Genomic DNA, 14,247 nt, shown 5'->3' with positions numbered 1-14,247 from the left:
TTTACATACATTATTACATTTTATCCTCACAAGAACCCTAGGAAGTGTGGATACTGTTGCTTGGTGCTTGAGATGCGTCAGTGGACAGAACAAGTTCCACAAAGGCCAGAGATCTTTATGTTCTGATATTATCGTTTCTACACCATTTTGGTTTTGTTGTTGTTACTGTTAGCATTCCCTAGTTAGTCTTGAAGTTGAACACCTTTTCATATGTTTATTAGCCATTTAGACTTTTTCTGTGAAGTCCCTAACCTAGTCTTTTGCCCATTTTTCTATTGGGTTGTCTGTCTTATTATTAATGTAGAGGAATTCTATATGTATATTTGGATATGTGCTCATTGTCTGTTATTTGTTGCAAATGACTTTTCCCATTCTGTGGCAGATTCAAGCTGAAATATTAAGAGTAGGTTGGATCTGGGCCCGGCCCCGTGGCTTAGCAGTTAAGTGTGTGCACTCTGCTACTGGCGGCCCGGGTTCGGATCCTGGGCGCGAACTGACGCACCGCTTATCCAGCCATGCTGAGGTGGCGTTCCACATATAGCAACTAGAAGGATGTGCGACTATGTGACATACAACTATCTACTGGGGCTTTGGGGAGAAAAAGGGAAAAAAAAGGAGGAAGATTGGCAATAGATGTTAGTTCAGGGCCGGTCTTCCTCAGCAAAAAGAGGAGGATTGGCATGGATGTTAGCTCAGGGCTGATCTTCCTCACAAAAACAAAGAAAGAATAGGTTGATCTGGGTAGGCCAAGGTAAATATTTCTAGTCAGATGAAAGAATAAACAAGGTTATAAGGAAGGAAACAAATTTACACATGAAACAGTTGAGTTTGACTGGACTCAGGGTCCTTAAAGTGAACCAATGGAAGATAAGACTGGAAAACTGAAAATATATAGCACTGGGGCAGCTCCAGAAAATGATGAAACTGTACCTCGACAGAACATCTTTAAATCAATACTCACCTCCCTTCTGTTCAGGATTAAGTCTAGAGGACCTGAAAGGAACCTTGAAGACTATTTTGCCTCTCTGGACAGCTAGCTCGAGGTTTTCCCTCCTCTCCCCGGGAAAGAATCTTCCTTTATTGAAATTGCTCTAGTGTAATTGCCTGTTGAAAAGGTATATCTTAGAACTGGAACTAAGGAGAAGCCTAGGTGAGCTTACTTCATCTTGTCGATGAAGAGCTCTAGATTTCTAAGATAGAGTTACTGGATATTAAGTTAGAGCATCTTCGTGCAGCTGCCCTTTGTCACTGATGTTTCTCATTATAAAGTCTTCCTTTGAAGATTTAGGGCTTTGATTTCCTAAGACTTGTATTTCCTTACGGAACTTGAAGACTGAGGGCTATAGGGCTTTTTGGTGTTAGCGTCCCTTCAGTCTCAGCCTCCATTTTATGACTTCTGCACCAGTGTGAAATGAATCCATTCTGTTCCCTAGTGAGATTATTCTAGCTTTTTAAAAATCTTTGCTAGATCTTACGGATTTACCTCTCTCACCACTAATCAGACAAAAACATTTCTTTGCTGTCTTTCCTTAGTTCTATATCCATCAAAATTTGATGTGGCTGCAAGTGCCTGAAAACTGAAAATAATAGTGGTTTAGAAAGATAGAATTTTATTTTTATCTCATGTAAATAGAGGCAGTCCAGGGGTGCTGTGGCAGCTCTGTGATATCCAGAATACAGCCTCCTTTCCTCTCATTGTTCTTCCTTCTTTATCCAAGATGGCTGCTCCAGGTATGATATCTACATTCCAGCCAGCAGGAAGGAGGAATGGAAACGGAGAAGGACATTCTCCTCATCCCCTGAAGGACTTCTCAGAAGTTGCGCACACCGCTCTGTTTATATCCTATAAGCCAACACTTAGTTAACATAGCCATACTTAAGTCTAAGGGCAGCTTGGAAATACATGTCTGGCTAAATTAGGAATTCCTGATCCCATAGAAGAAAGGGAGAATGGATATTGGGGGGCAACCATTGACCTCTGCTACATAAACCTTTTTGTTATGATTTAAATATTTTCCTGAGATGGTTAAGGAGAAAAGCATAGATTAATATGGACTATATAACTGATTTAAAATAGATTTTTATCAGAATGAGCTCATAACTTTAGATTCAGAACTCATGGCTCTTATTTAAAATTTTTACATTGCTCTGAAAAGGTAGAAATAAACTAGCTTGTAAGTTATTCATCATCTTTACTAATTTTTGGCAGTTTGACTTCTTTACTAAAGATGGATATAATGTTTTATCAAATTTTTAAACATAACAAATGCCATTGAGCGTCGCGAATGTAGTGGAAGAGGAAATATGTGCCTTTATCTTTATAGAAGATAAATATATTAAACCCACAATATTAAGAACAGTCTATAGAAAACGTTTTAGCGATAGGTAACATAAAAGCTCTTGGTTAGAATGAATTCAAATATATGAATATTAAATGATATGCAGAATTATTGTAGTTCACTGAACATTAGCTGATACAGTGCACAGCAGATATAATCCCATAGACACTGTGGATTTTCTTAAAGCAGAGCTTAAAGAAAATGTATTCAACATAATTGTTCTCATTATTTAAAATGATTTACTTTTAAAACTCAGTGTGTAACACTGATAATCATTTTTTCCTCCTAGGCAAGAAGTCTGATAGCTGTAGGACTGGGTGTTGCAGCTCTTGCATTTGCAGGTAAGGTAAACAAAGGGTACATATCAATAAGTGTTGGGAGAGAAATATTTCCAAATAGCTTCTAAAGTGATTCATGAGCAGACTCTTAGTATTCTGAGGTTTTTGGTTTTAAGACATTATACATTCCCATTCTTTTCACTGTTTATAGTCACTGAACATTTGTCAGTGTAGCAAAATTTAGATAAACTTTGTAGTGAAGAAAATTAATGATACAAACGCTAGGAACACTAGTCCCAACAATAGTTGATCTTCCTGGCATTTTTTTAGTTTGAGCTGTAGTGTACTATTAAAAAAAAACGTTTAATATGAAGCAGGATAAGTGATATGGAGTTCTTTTATTCTTCCATATGTGTTTTTTCTTGCATATAGGATTGCACATTTCCTGAGTGTCAGTTCTTTCTGATGAGCATAGTTGTTCCCTGTAGTGTATTTATTACTTTATTTTTAATATTGTAATTTCTTTGATAAACCCAGGAGAATTTCTTTTACTGCCAAAAATCACCTTTTAAGGAAGAATAGTTATAAAGATTTAAAGCACAATTGCTAGCTCTTCTAGTCACTAACTTATAGTATTAAATTGCATAGTTATTCCCTAATTAAATGTTAATCTGAGAGCATTCCTTGTTGATAAAGATTTACATGTTTTGTTTTAGCATTTGTGTCTCTAAGGTCCATGGATTTGGTCTTGTTAATTGGATCTTCTTTTCAGGTGAAGCTACATTCCGTTGTGTTTATTACGATCCAATAGAAAAATGAGAAAAGATTTTTGTTTTGTTTTGCATCGTGTTTAATTTCACACAAGTCTCATTTAAAGCACCGGTAACAGTAAGGACTTTAAAACCAAGATCAGTGGTTCAGATTCTCTTGGTTTTTGTGCCAACAAGGTCTTGTGTCTCATTATATAACTGTAGTTAACTATTAATGAGGTTTCATGAGGAGAGTATCATGTCTGAAAAGGAATTCTGACAAACTAGCCCATAAACATAAAATAATTTTAGTATTAATTATTATAGCAGAATAGGCTTAGTTATTTCAAATTCAAATGTAACATTTTTATTTGAAATTAGGGAAAGATGTACTTTTGCCAGGGCCTTCTTCCTGAAATGAGAATTGGTGTATGTATTCTGTACATACCACACTGTTGTCAAATTCACATTGCTAACTAGAATATTAAATAACAGGCAGATTTCTTCCAGAGCCAAATACAACTGAGTAATAGAATTTAGGAGAAAGTACTCTTAGACTTGTTGGAACCAGGTCTTCTGGTTTATGCTTAAAATCTACAGATGTCATTTCTTGAAGCCTTTAATTGCTTTTTTACATTGAGACAGCCTGATTGTGGTTTTGAAGGAATTTTGAGGTAATTTAAAAGCTGTCTTTTATACTGTTGTAGAATCAAATGGAAGTTGACATCTATATGATAACAGATTTAGATAAGCTAGGGTTTCATCCTCATTTAATTTCACTTTATTTACTGTTCCCCTTGATCTTAAGAGCTTTTTATCTCTTATTTAGATTGACTACTTCACATCTTCCCGTGTCTAGCATCCTGTTTTTCACTATAACATATTGTTTGCACAGAAATAACAGTATATTTAGACAGATAACTTCTTCTAAAAGGTCTGTGTAGTTTAAGTTTCCCAGTGAAAATCTTGCTTTGCAAATAAGTTTATGGTTAGAAATTGCATTGAAGTCCAGAGTGTCGTAACTGGTTTTCTAGCAAGACTTTTGGGAAGAGACACTAGTATTAGTAGACAAACATTTTGGTTAGGATACAAAAGGTAAATTAGCTAGATAATATTTTATTCTTGTTCTGTGCCCTTAAGACAATTTAGGACCTGTTTTTTTTTTTTTTTTTATAATTTTATTTATTTATTTTTCCCCCAAAGCCCCGGTAGATAGTTGTATGTCATAGTTGCACATCCTTCTAGTTGCTGCATGTGGGACGCGGCCTCAGCATGGCCAGAGAAGCGGTGCGTCGGTGTGCGCCCGGGATCCGAACCCGGGCCGCCAGCATCGGAGTATGCGCACTTAACCGCTAAGCCACGGGGCTGGCCCGTAGGACCTGTTTTGCTGTTGATTCTTGGTTGTCAAGATTCAAGGGAGTTTTGATTATTAGGATGCCTAAGAAAAGAAAGCACTCAAATAAAATAAGTTTTTAGGAGAGTAGTCATCCTCAGTGAGAAGTTGGTAATGAACATCCTTAGTAAATATTTCCTACGTAATAGCTTTTTTACTTTAGAGGTAACTCAATTAAAATCATTCCTATGTTGTATAGATCATAAACAGTATTTGTTTGGGGGCTGGCCCGGTGGCGCAAGTGGGTAAGTGCGTGCACTCTGCTTTGGCGGCCGGGGGTTCACAGGTTCAGATCCTGGGCACGCACGGACGCACCGCTTGCCAAGCCATGCTGTGGCGGTGTCACATATAAAGTAGAGGAAGATGGGCGCAGATGTTAGCCCAGGGCCAATCTTCCTCAGCAAAAAAAGAGGAGGACTGGCATCGGATGTTAGCTCAGGGCTGATCTTCCTCCCAAAAACAAAAAAACCAATATTTGTTCTCTATATATTTCAAAGTGATTATCACTGTGAAAAGCAATATAGTTAATTATTTTAGATTCATGAGTATCTTTATAGGTAAAGGACTTTATGTACAGTTTGTTGTGAAAAGAGTACTTGGATGTTATTTTTTGGTGATCTATAACATCATATAAAATGTAAGATATTATATGTAAACATTGAAATTTCCTGATTTTATAATTATGAACTATAACTTGATAAATTTTATAGCTGTGATAATTATATTAAAATGAAATTCTGTCCTCCATTCAATAAATTAGAAATTTGAAAAAGTATGATCATCTTCCTGATAAATTTTGAAATAGTTATTGAAATAACATATATAAAGTAAACCAGCAATAAATACTGTGGTAAGCACCTTGTGGGTATTGACTTTCATTGTAGAAAATATATTTCCTTTTATTCCTATTGCTACTTAGGTCGCTATGCATTTCAGATCTGGAAACCTCTAGAACAAGTAATCACAGAAACCGCCAAGAAGATTTCAACTCCTGTAAGTTAAAGATGGCTTTAGAAAACTAATTTTGATTTCTATTTATGTGCCGTATTTGATAGTAATTATGTCTCAGATAGAAAAATGTCTTGGATTTTCTAATGTTTGTAGAAGTTTACTTCCTTTGTTATGTCATCAGGGAGTTTGTCTAATTTTTTGATTTAGTTTCTTGGTCACGTTATTTTTATATCTAACCTTATTTTTGGTTTTGACATCTAATTATTATATTCCTTTTAGTAGTATTACATAAACTTTGAGGTAATTTATTTTCGTTGTTTAATTAGTGTTCATTTATTCATTTAGTGGTTGTCCACCATATAACAGTCCTGTGCCAAGAGCTAGGCATAGCTGGTTAACAAATGGTCCCTGTCCTGATGGAGCTTACCCAAGAGTTTATTTCATCTTGAAATTTGAAACTAGTCCCCTTGTACCACCACATCTGGCCATCTCAAACATAAAATTAGAAGATTCCAACCCTGATATCCTGTAGGACTTATATATTCATCCACCAGCAGTATAGCTACTCTGCTAAGCTGAATACAAGTGAAGAATAAATGATAGTAGCTATCTAAAAAGCTATAGTGTGGTGAACTGTGGTTTGTGACCACTGGAGACCATGCAAAGAAAACTCAAGAAAGCAGGGCAGCATAAACATTGACTTCTGGGAAACAGAAGCAGATCTGGGATACATCAGCTTGGCTTGCAACAATTTGAGAATGAATGGCTTGTTTTAGCAAAGGCATTACAGGCTTGTCAGGCTTAGTCATGAACAGTGACCACACCTTCAAAGGATGACATAGTAACAAATAATTAAACTCAGGTTCAAAAGAACTACAAGGGTTTTTGCAGACCCTATAAATGCATGTCTGTTGATTAGAGAGAGCATGTGTTTATTTTTTGTTTTCCTATTTATATTTTATTTGGCTAAAGTATTACTAGGTATTTAGTATTCATTCCATAAATATTCATTAAGCACCTACTACATACCAGACATTATTGTAGGGAGTGGGATATAGTTATGGAACAGACAAAGACACTGCTGTCTAGGAGCTTACATTTTAGTGGAGACCATTAATAAATGAATAAGTAAGATATATAATATGTAGAAGTGTTGAATGCTTTTAAGAAAACTAAATCAGGGTAAGAGGTTAAAGAATAACAGTGGAGTAGAATCTATATTAGATAGGTCAGGGAAGGACTTTCTGAGACCAGGCCATGTGAACATCTGAAGAAAGAGCTTTCTAGACAATGGGAACACTGCAAAGGTCCTGAGGTGGAAATGAGCTTAGCAGCAAGAGTAACTCTAGTGGAGTGTGCGAAGGGAATAGTGGTAGTTGGGCCCAGATCACTTAGGGCCTAATAGACTATGATAAAAACTGCAAATTTTACTTGAAGTATGATGGGAAAGCCTTTAGAAGGTTTTGAGCATGGGGACGATGTGATTTTCATTTTAGATTATCACTCTGCCTGCTGCATAGAGTACAGACTAGAATGAGCCAGAGTAGAAACTGTGAAACCAGTTAAGAAAGTATTGAGATGGGGCCGGCCCCGTGGCTTAGCGGTTAAGTGCATGCGCTCCGCTGCTGGCGGCCTGGGTTCGGATCCCAGGCGCGCACTGACGCACCGCTTCTCCCGCCGTGCTGAGGCCGCGTCCCACATACAGCAACTAGAATGATGTGCAACTATGACATACAACTATCTACTGGGGCTTTGGGGGAAAAAAATAAATAAAATAAAATTAGAAAAAAAAAAAAAAGAAAGTATTGAGATAGTCCAGGTAAAAGAGATGATGGTGGCTTGAAATTGAGTAACAGGAGTGGAAATAGTGACATAGTTCTTTAAATGAACATGGTTTTGTCTTTCCATATGTTTATATATAATAAATGGAGAGAGTTTCAGAAATCATTTCTCTTCTGTTATGGTGATCTTCAGTAGATATATTTGTACCATAAATAGAAGACTCCCAAGTTTTGTAGAACTACATTATTTAATGTTGTAAAGGAAGAGAAAGCAAGAAAATAAGAAAATTTTCACTGCTCTGTGGAGGCTCACAGATAAGGTGGAGTAGTTTAAGAGGTTATTGTGGGTATACTGGGCCTGGCACGTGCACTTCTTTGAGAGAGGGAAATAATGCATGCCCCCCTTTCCCTCTCCTTTGTGGGCTTCAAGTTAAGAAACATGGCTTTTGATAAATCTGGCCCCTTTTTCACAAAGTACTACTCTTGCAGTTCTCAGTGAAACATCTTAAAATGTCTTTATCATCGTACTTATACCTCAGTGAACATCGAGTTTTTTAAACAATTATTTAAATATTAATCATTCCAGGGAAATTGAGAAATGAAATAATGTGCATAGTTTCTCTTGGCACTAATGATTCCAAAAAGTCAAACTTCATAAATGCAGTGTTCACAGTGTTTTGATTTGGTAAATATGATTCATTATTGAACCAAATATAGTTACTAAAAAATAGGAACTATAATTGTATGCTACTAAATCTCTGCCACTCAAAGGAGGATGTTCAAGGATCAGGTTCCTATGGGTTCTCTTTTCATTGTTTTCTTAAACTTTATTTGCTTCTTCAACACTTTAACATCATCTTGTTCTTAAATCTCATCTTTATTTTTCTCATGCTTTTCTTTTTTCATTTTGCTGGAATACTGCCTGGAGTAATTTTTTCATATGGAATGCATGGATGGTAAATGTTTTAAGTTTTTCTCTGTTAAACACTTTGTTTTTTTTTTTGTTCTCACGTTAATTATCGTTTAGCTGCTGGCTTCTTGGAATCTGGTGGAGCTAGTAGTGGAGTGCAAAAGTCTCTGCTCAGACTGAACCTTGGTGCCCATATTCATGCTTTCCTGCATACTCTCAGCCAGATTTTTTGGTACTTAGAGACTCTCGGCCAGATTTTCTGGTGTTCTTATTCTTTTGTATGCAGCCTGTTTTGGTTTTCTTTTGTTGTTTGGCTTTTGGTTTTTAGTTTTTGGTGATTTTTGTTTGTTGTTTAACTCTGGAAAATTTGAGGATTTTCTCTTTATTATTGATGTTCTGAAATTTCACCAGAATTCCTAGAGAGCCTTAATTTATGTGAAAATTGTCTGTCTTTTGTTTTGTAAGATTCTCTTACATTTTTTCCTTCCATTATTTCTCTTTTCTCCTCCTGGAACTCTTATTAGAAAGATGTTGGACCTCTGAATCTATCCTTTATGTCTCTTAACACTTTATCTCTTATTTTCTGTCTTCTCTTTTTGTTCTACATTCTGCAGTATTTCCAGAGGTTGTTGTCCAGATCACCAGGTTGGCCACCAGGCGAGCCCCAAGACTTTTAACTTGGTTCGTTTCATACCTCCTTTGATACTATATGACACTACAGCATTTAATGCTAATTTTAGGAGGAAAATGATTTTGATTTCTCTTGTTTATATATATACTTTATGAATAGAATAATACAAAACAATAATTTGTAAGGTTTTTCAAGTAGACGACTGAATAAACTAGTGGAATCCCACTGTTTCTGTTCTTGGAAATTTTATTGGAAAAATATAACCATATACTTCGTCTATTTGATGATATAGTTGTTCCTTATTGTAATCTCATTTTTATGGATCTAAACATTTCCTTGGCCCACCAGTGTTGTCCAAAAATGGTTCTGAATTGCCTTATATCTGTATATCTTAATATAATGCAATATTGGTATATGGTTTGTAAGCTTAAAAGACCCTTTTACTTATATTTTACTGGAGGATGCTGAGGGGTGGAGTTATAGTTTTGTGCTTGCTGATGACACAGATATTAATTAATTTTTATTTATTTTATTATTTTTTTTGAATTTTTTATTTATTGCAGTTACATTGGTTTATAAGATTGTGTAAATTTCAGGTGTACATCATTATACTTCTATTTCTGCGTAGATTACATCATGTTCACCACCCAAATACTAATTACAACCCATCACCACACACTTGTGCCGAATTGTCCCTTTCGCCCTCCTTCCTCCCCCCTTCCCCTCTGGTAACCACCAATCCAATCTCTTGTCTCCATGTGTTTGTTTGTTGTTGTTATTATCTACTACTTAATGAGGGAAATCATACAGTATTTGACCTTCTCCCTCTGACTTATTTCACTTTGCATAATACCCTCAATGTCCGTCCACGTTGTCACAAATGGCTGGATTTCATCGTTTCTTATGGCTGAGTAGTATTCCATCGTGTATATATACCACATCTTCTTTATCCATTCGTCCCTTAATGGGCACTTAGGTTGCTTCCAAGTCTTGGCTATTGTGAATAACGCTGCAGTGAACACAGGGGTGCACGTATCTTTACGTATTGGTGTTTGCAAGTTCTTTGGATAAATACCCAACAGTGGAATAGCTGGATGATATGGTAGTGCTATCCTTGATCTTTTGAGGAATCTCCATACTGTTTTCCATAGTGGCTGCACCAGTTTGCACTCGCACCAGCAGTGTATGAGAGTTCCCTTCTCTCCACATCCTCTCCAACACATGTTTCCCGTCTTGTTAATTATAGCCATTCTGACAGGCGTGAGGTGATATCTCATTGTAGTTTTGATTTGCATTTCTCTGATAGTTAATGATTTTGAACATCTTTTCATGTGTCTGTTGGCCATCTGTATATCTTCTTTGGAGAAATGTCTGTTCAGGTCTTTTGCCCATTTTTTAATTGGGTTGGTAGTTTTTTTGTTGTTGAGATGCATGAGTTCTTTATATATTTTGGAGATTAAGCCCTTAACAGATGTATGGTTTGCAAATATCTTCTCCCAATTGTTAGGTTGTCTTTTTGTTTTGTTGATGGTTTCCTTTGCTGTGCAGAAGCTTTTTAGTTTGATGTAGTCCCATTTGTTTATTTTTTCTATTGTTTCTCTTGCTCAGTCAGACATGGTGCTTGAAAATATGTTGCTAAGACCGATGTCGAAGAGCGTACTTCCTATGTTTTCTTCTAGAAGTTTCATAGTTTCAGGTCTTACATTCAAGTCTTTAATCCATTTGGAGTTAATTTTTGTGTATGGTGTAAGGTAAGGGTCTACTTTCATTTTTTTGCATGTGGCTATCCAGTGTTCCCAACACCATTTGTTGAAGAGACTTTCTTTTCTCCATTGTATGTTCTTGGCTCCTTTGTCGAAGATTAGCTGTCCATAGATGTGTGGGTTTGTTTCTGGGCTTTCGATTCTATTCCATTGATCTGTGTGTCTGTTTTTGTGCCAGTACCGTGCTGTTTTGGTTACTACAGCTTTGTAGTATATTTTGAAATCAGGGAGTGTGATACCTCCAGCTTTGTTCTTTTTTCTCAGGATTCCTTTAGCTATTCGGGGTCATTTGTTGTTCCATATAAATTTTAGGATTCTTTGTTCTATTTCTATGAAAAATGTTGTTGGAACTTTGATAGGGATTGCATTGAATGTATAGATTCCTTTAGGAAGTATGGACATCTTAACTATGTTAATTCTTCCAATCCAACAGCACGGAATATCTTTCCATTTCTTTGTGTCTTCTTCAGTTTCTTTCAGCAATGTTTTATAGTTTTCGATGTACAGATTGTTCACCTCCTTGGTTAAGTTTATTCCTAGGTATTTTATTGTTTTGTTGCACTTGTAAATGGGATTGTGTTCTTAATTTCTCTTTCTGCTACTTCGTTGTTAGTGTATAGAAATGCAACTGATTTTTGTATGTTAGTTTTGTATCCTGCAACTTTACCATATTCGTTTATTACTTCTAAAAGTTTTTTGGTGGATTCTTTAGGGTTTTCTATAAATAAAATCATGTCATCTGCAAATAGTGACAGTTTCACATCTTCCTTTCCAGTTTGGATCCCTTTTATTTCTTTTTCTTGCCTGATTGCTCTGGCTAGGACTTCCAATACTATGTTAAATAGGAGTGGTGACAGTGGGCATCCTTGGCTGGTTCCTGTTCTTAGAGGGATAGCTTTCAGTTTTTCACCATTGAGAATGATATTAGCTGTGGGTTTCTCATATATGGCCTTTATTATGTTGAGGTACTTTCCTTCTATACCCATTTTATTCAGAGTTTTTATCATAAATGGATGCTGTATCTTGTCAAATGCTTTCTCTGCATCTATTGAGATGATCATGTGATTTTTATTCTTCATTTTATTAATGTGGTATATTACATTGATTGATTTGCAAATGTTGAACCTTCCCTGCATATCTGGAATAAATCCCACTTGATCATGGTGTATAATCTTTTTAATGTATTGTTGTATGCGATTTGCTAGTATTTTGTTGAGGATTTTTGTATTGATGTTCATCAGTGATATTGGCCTGTGATTTTCTTTTTTTGTGTTGTCCTTGTCTGGTTTTGATATCAGGGTAATGTCAGCTTCGTAGAATGGGTTAGGGAGCTTCCCCCACTCCTGAATTTTTTGGAAGAGTTTGAGAAGGATAGGTGTTAAGTCTTCTTTGAATGTTTGGTAGAATTCACCAGGGAAGCCATCTGGTCCTGGACTTTTATTTTTGGGGAGGTTTTTGATGACTGTTTCGATCTCCTTACTGGTGTTTGTTGAGATAGGCCTGTATTGCTATAAACTTCCCTCTTAGAACTGCTTTTGCTGTATCCCATAAATTCTGGCATGTCGTGTTTTCATTTTCATTTGTCTCCAGGTATTTTTTGATTTCTCTTTTGATTTCTTCGTTGATCCAATCTGTGTTCAGTAGCATTTTGTTTAATCTCCACGTATTTGTGGCTTTTCTGATTTACTTCCTGTAGTTGATTTCTAGTTTCATACCATTGTGGTCAGAAAAGATGCTTGGTAGTATTTCAATCTTCTTAAATTTATGGAGACTTGTTTTGTGGCCTAATATGTGATCAATGCTGGAGAAGGTTCCATGTGCATTCGAAAAGAACGTGTATTCATCGGTTTTTGGATGGAATGCTCTGTATATATCTACTAGGTCCATATGTTCTAGTGTGTCATTTAAGGCCAATGTTTCCTTATTGATCTTCTGTTTGGATGATCTATCCATTGGTGTAAGTGGAGTGTTAAAGTCCCCTACTATTATTGTGTTACTGTCTATTTCTCTTTTTATGTCTGTTAATAACTGCTTTATATATTTAGGTGCACTTACATTGGGTGTGTAGATATTTACAAGTGTTTTATCCTCTTGTTGGATTGTTTGCTTGATCATTATGGAATGCCCTTCTTTTCTCTTTTTACAGTTTTTGTTTTAAAGTCTATTTTGTCTGATATGAGTACTGCTACCCCAGCTTTCTTTTCATTGCCATTTGCGTGGAGTATCTTTTTCCATCCCTTCACTTTCAGTTTGTGAGTGTCTTTAGGTCTCAAGTGTGTCTCTTGTATGCAGCATATATATGGGTCTTGTTGTTTTATCCACTCAGCCACCCTATGCCTTTTAATTGGAGCATTTAGTCCATTGACATTTAAAGTAGCTATTGACAACTAGAAGGATGTGCAGCTATGACATACAACTATGTACTGGGGCTTTGGGGGGAAATAAAATAAATAAATAAATAAAAAATCTTAAAGTAGCTATTGATAATTATGCACTTACTGCCATTTTGTAACTTTTTTTTTTTTCTCAGCGTTTTAGTAGTCCTTCTCTGTTCCTTTCTTCTTCTATACAGAATTGATGGTCTCTTTAGTTTGATCTCTGTCTGAAAGCTCTACTCTTTGAACTCTCCTCCTCCCTCGTTTTATCTTTTTGATATCATATCTAACGTCTTTTTTGTGGTATCCATTACCTTTTTATCATGGAAATGGATAATTCTTCCTATTTGCAGTGTTCTTTTTTCCCTTTAACATTTCTTGTAGCACTGGTTTCTTGGTGACAAACTTCTTTAATTTTTGCTTGTCTGGGAAATTTTTGATCTCTCTTTCCATTTTGAATGATAACCTTGCCAGGTAGAGTATTCTTGGCTGTAAGTTTTTTCCTTTTAGCGCTTTAAATATATCGTGCCACTCTCTTCTAGCCTGTAAGGTTTCTGCTGAGAAGTCTGCTGATAGCCGTATGGGGTTTCCTTTGTATGTAACTTGTCTTTCTCTTGCGGCTTTTAGGATTCTCTCTTTATCTTTAATTCTGGACATTTTGATTATGATGTGTCTTGGTGTGGGCCTCTTTGGGTTTATCTTATTTGGGGCTCTCTGTTCTTCCTGTACCTGGATGTCTGTTTCCTTCCTTAGGTTAGGGAAGTTTTCATCTATTATTTCTTGAAATAGATTCTCTGCCCCTTTGTCTTGCTCTTCTCCTTCCGGGACACCTATAACACAGATGTTAGTGCACTTGATGTTGTCCCAGAGGTCCCTTACACTGTCCTCACTCTTTTTAATTCTTTTCTCTTTTACCTGTTCAGCTTGGGTAATTTCTTCTAGTCTTTCGTCCCCCTTGCAGATCCATTCTTCTGTATCCTCTACTCTGCTTTTGAGTCCCTCTAGTGAATTTTTCATTTCCAGTATCGTATTCTTCATTTCTGATTGGTTCTTTTTTATATCTTCCATTTCTTTGTT

General features: G+C 36.2%; 1 protein-coding gene across 1 annotated transcript in view; it reads left to right on the top strand.

Moving 5' to 3' along the window:
• Nucleotides 1–14,247, top strand: part of DNAJC15 (DnaJ heat shock protein family (Hsp40) member C15) — a 78,720-nt gene that overhangs the window by 26,324 nt on the left and 38,149 nt on the right. The window contains exons 2-3 of the mRNA XM_058548229.1: nt 2,629–2,680; nt 5,679–5,752. Coding sequence (XP_058404212.1) covers nt 2,629–2,680; nt 5,679–5,752 — 126 coding nt within the window. The remainder of the gene's footprint in view (nt 1–2,628; nt 2,681–5,678; nt 5,753–14,247) is intronic.

Source organism: Diceros bicornis, chromosome 9 (assembly GCF_020826845.1).
Source record: "Diceros bicornis minor isolate mBicDic1 chromosome 9, mDicBic1.mat.cur, whole genome shotgun sequence".
NCBI classification, from domain to species: domain Eukaryota; kingdom Metazoa; phylum Chordata; class Mammalia; order Perissodactyla; family Rhinocerotidae; genus Diceros; species Diceros bicornis.
Note: the sequence above shows the minus strand (reverse complement) of the source record. Positions and strands in the feature narration are given on the sequence as shown.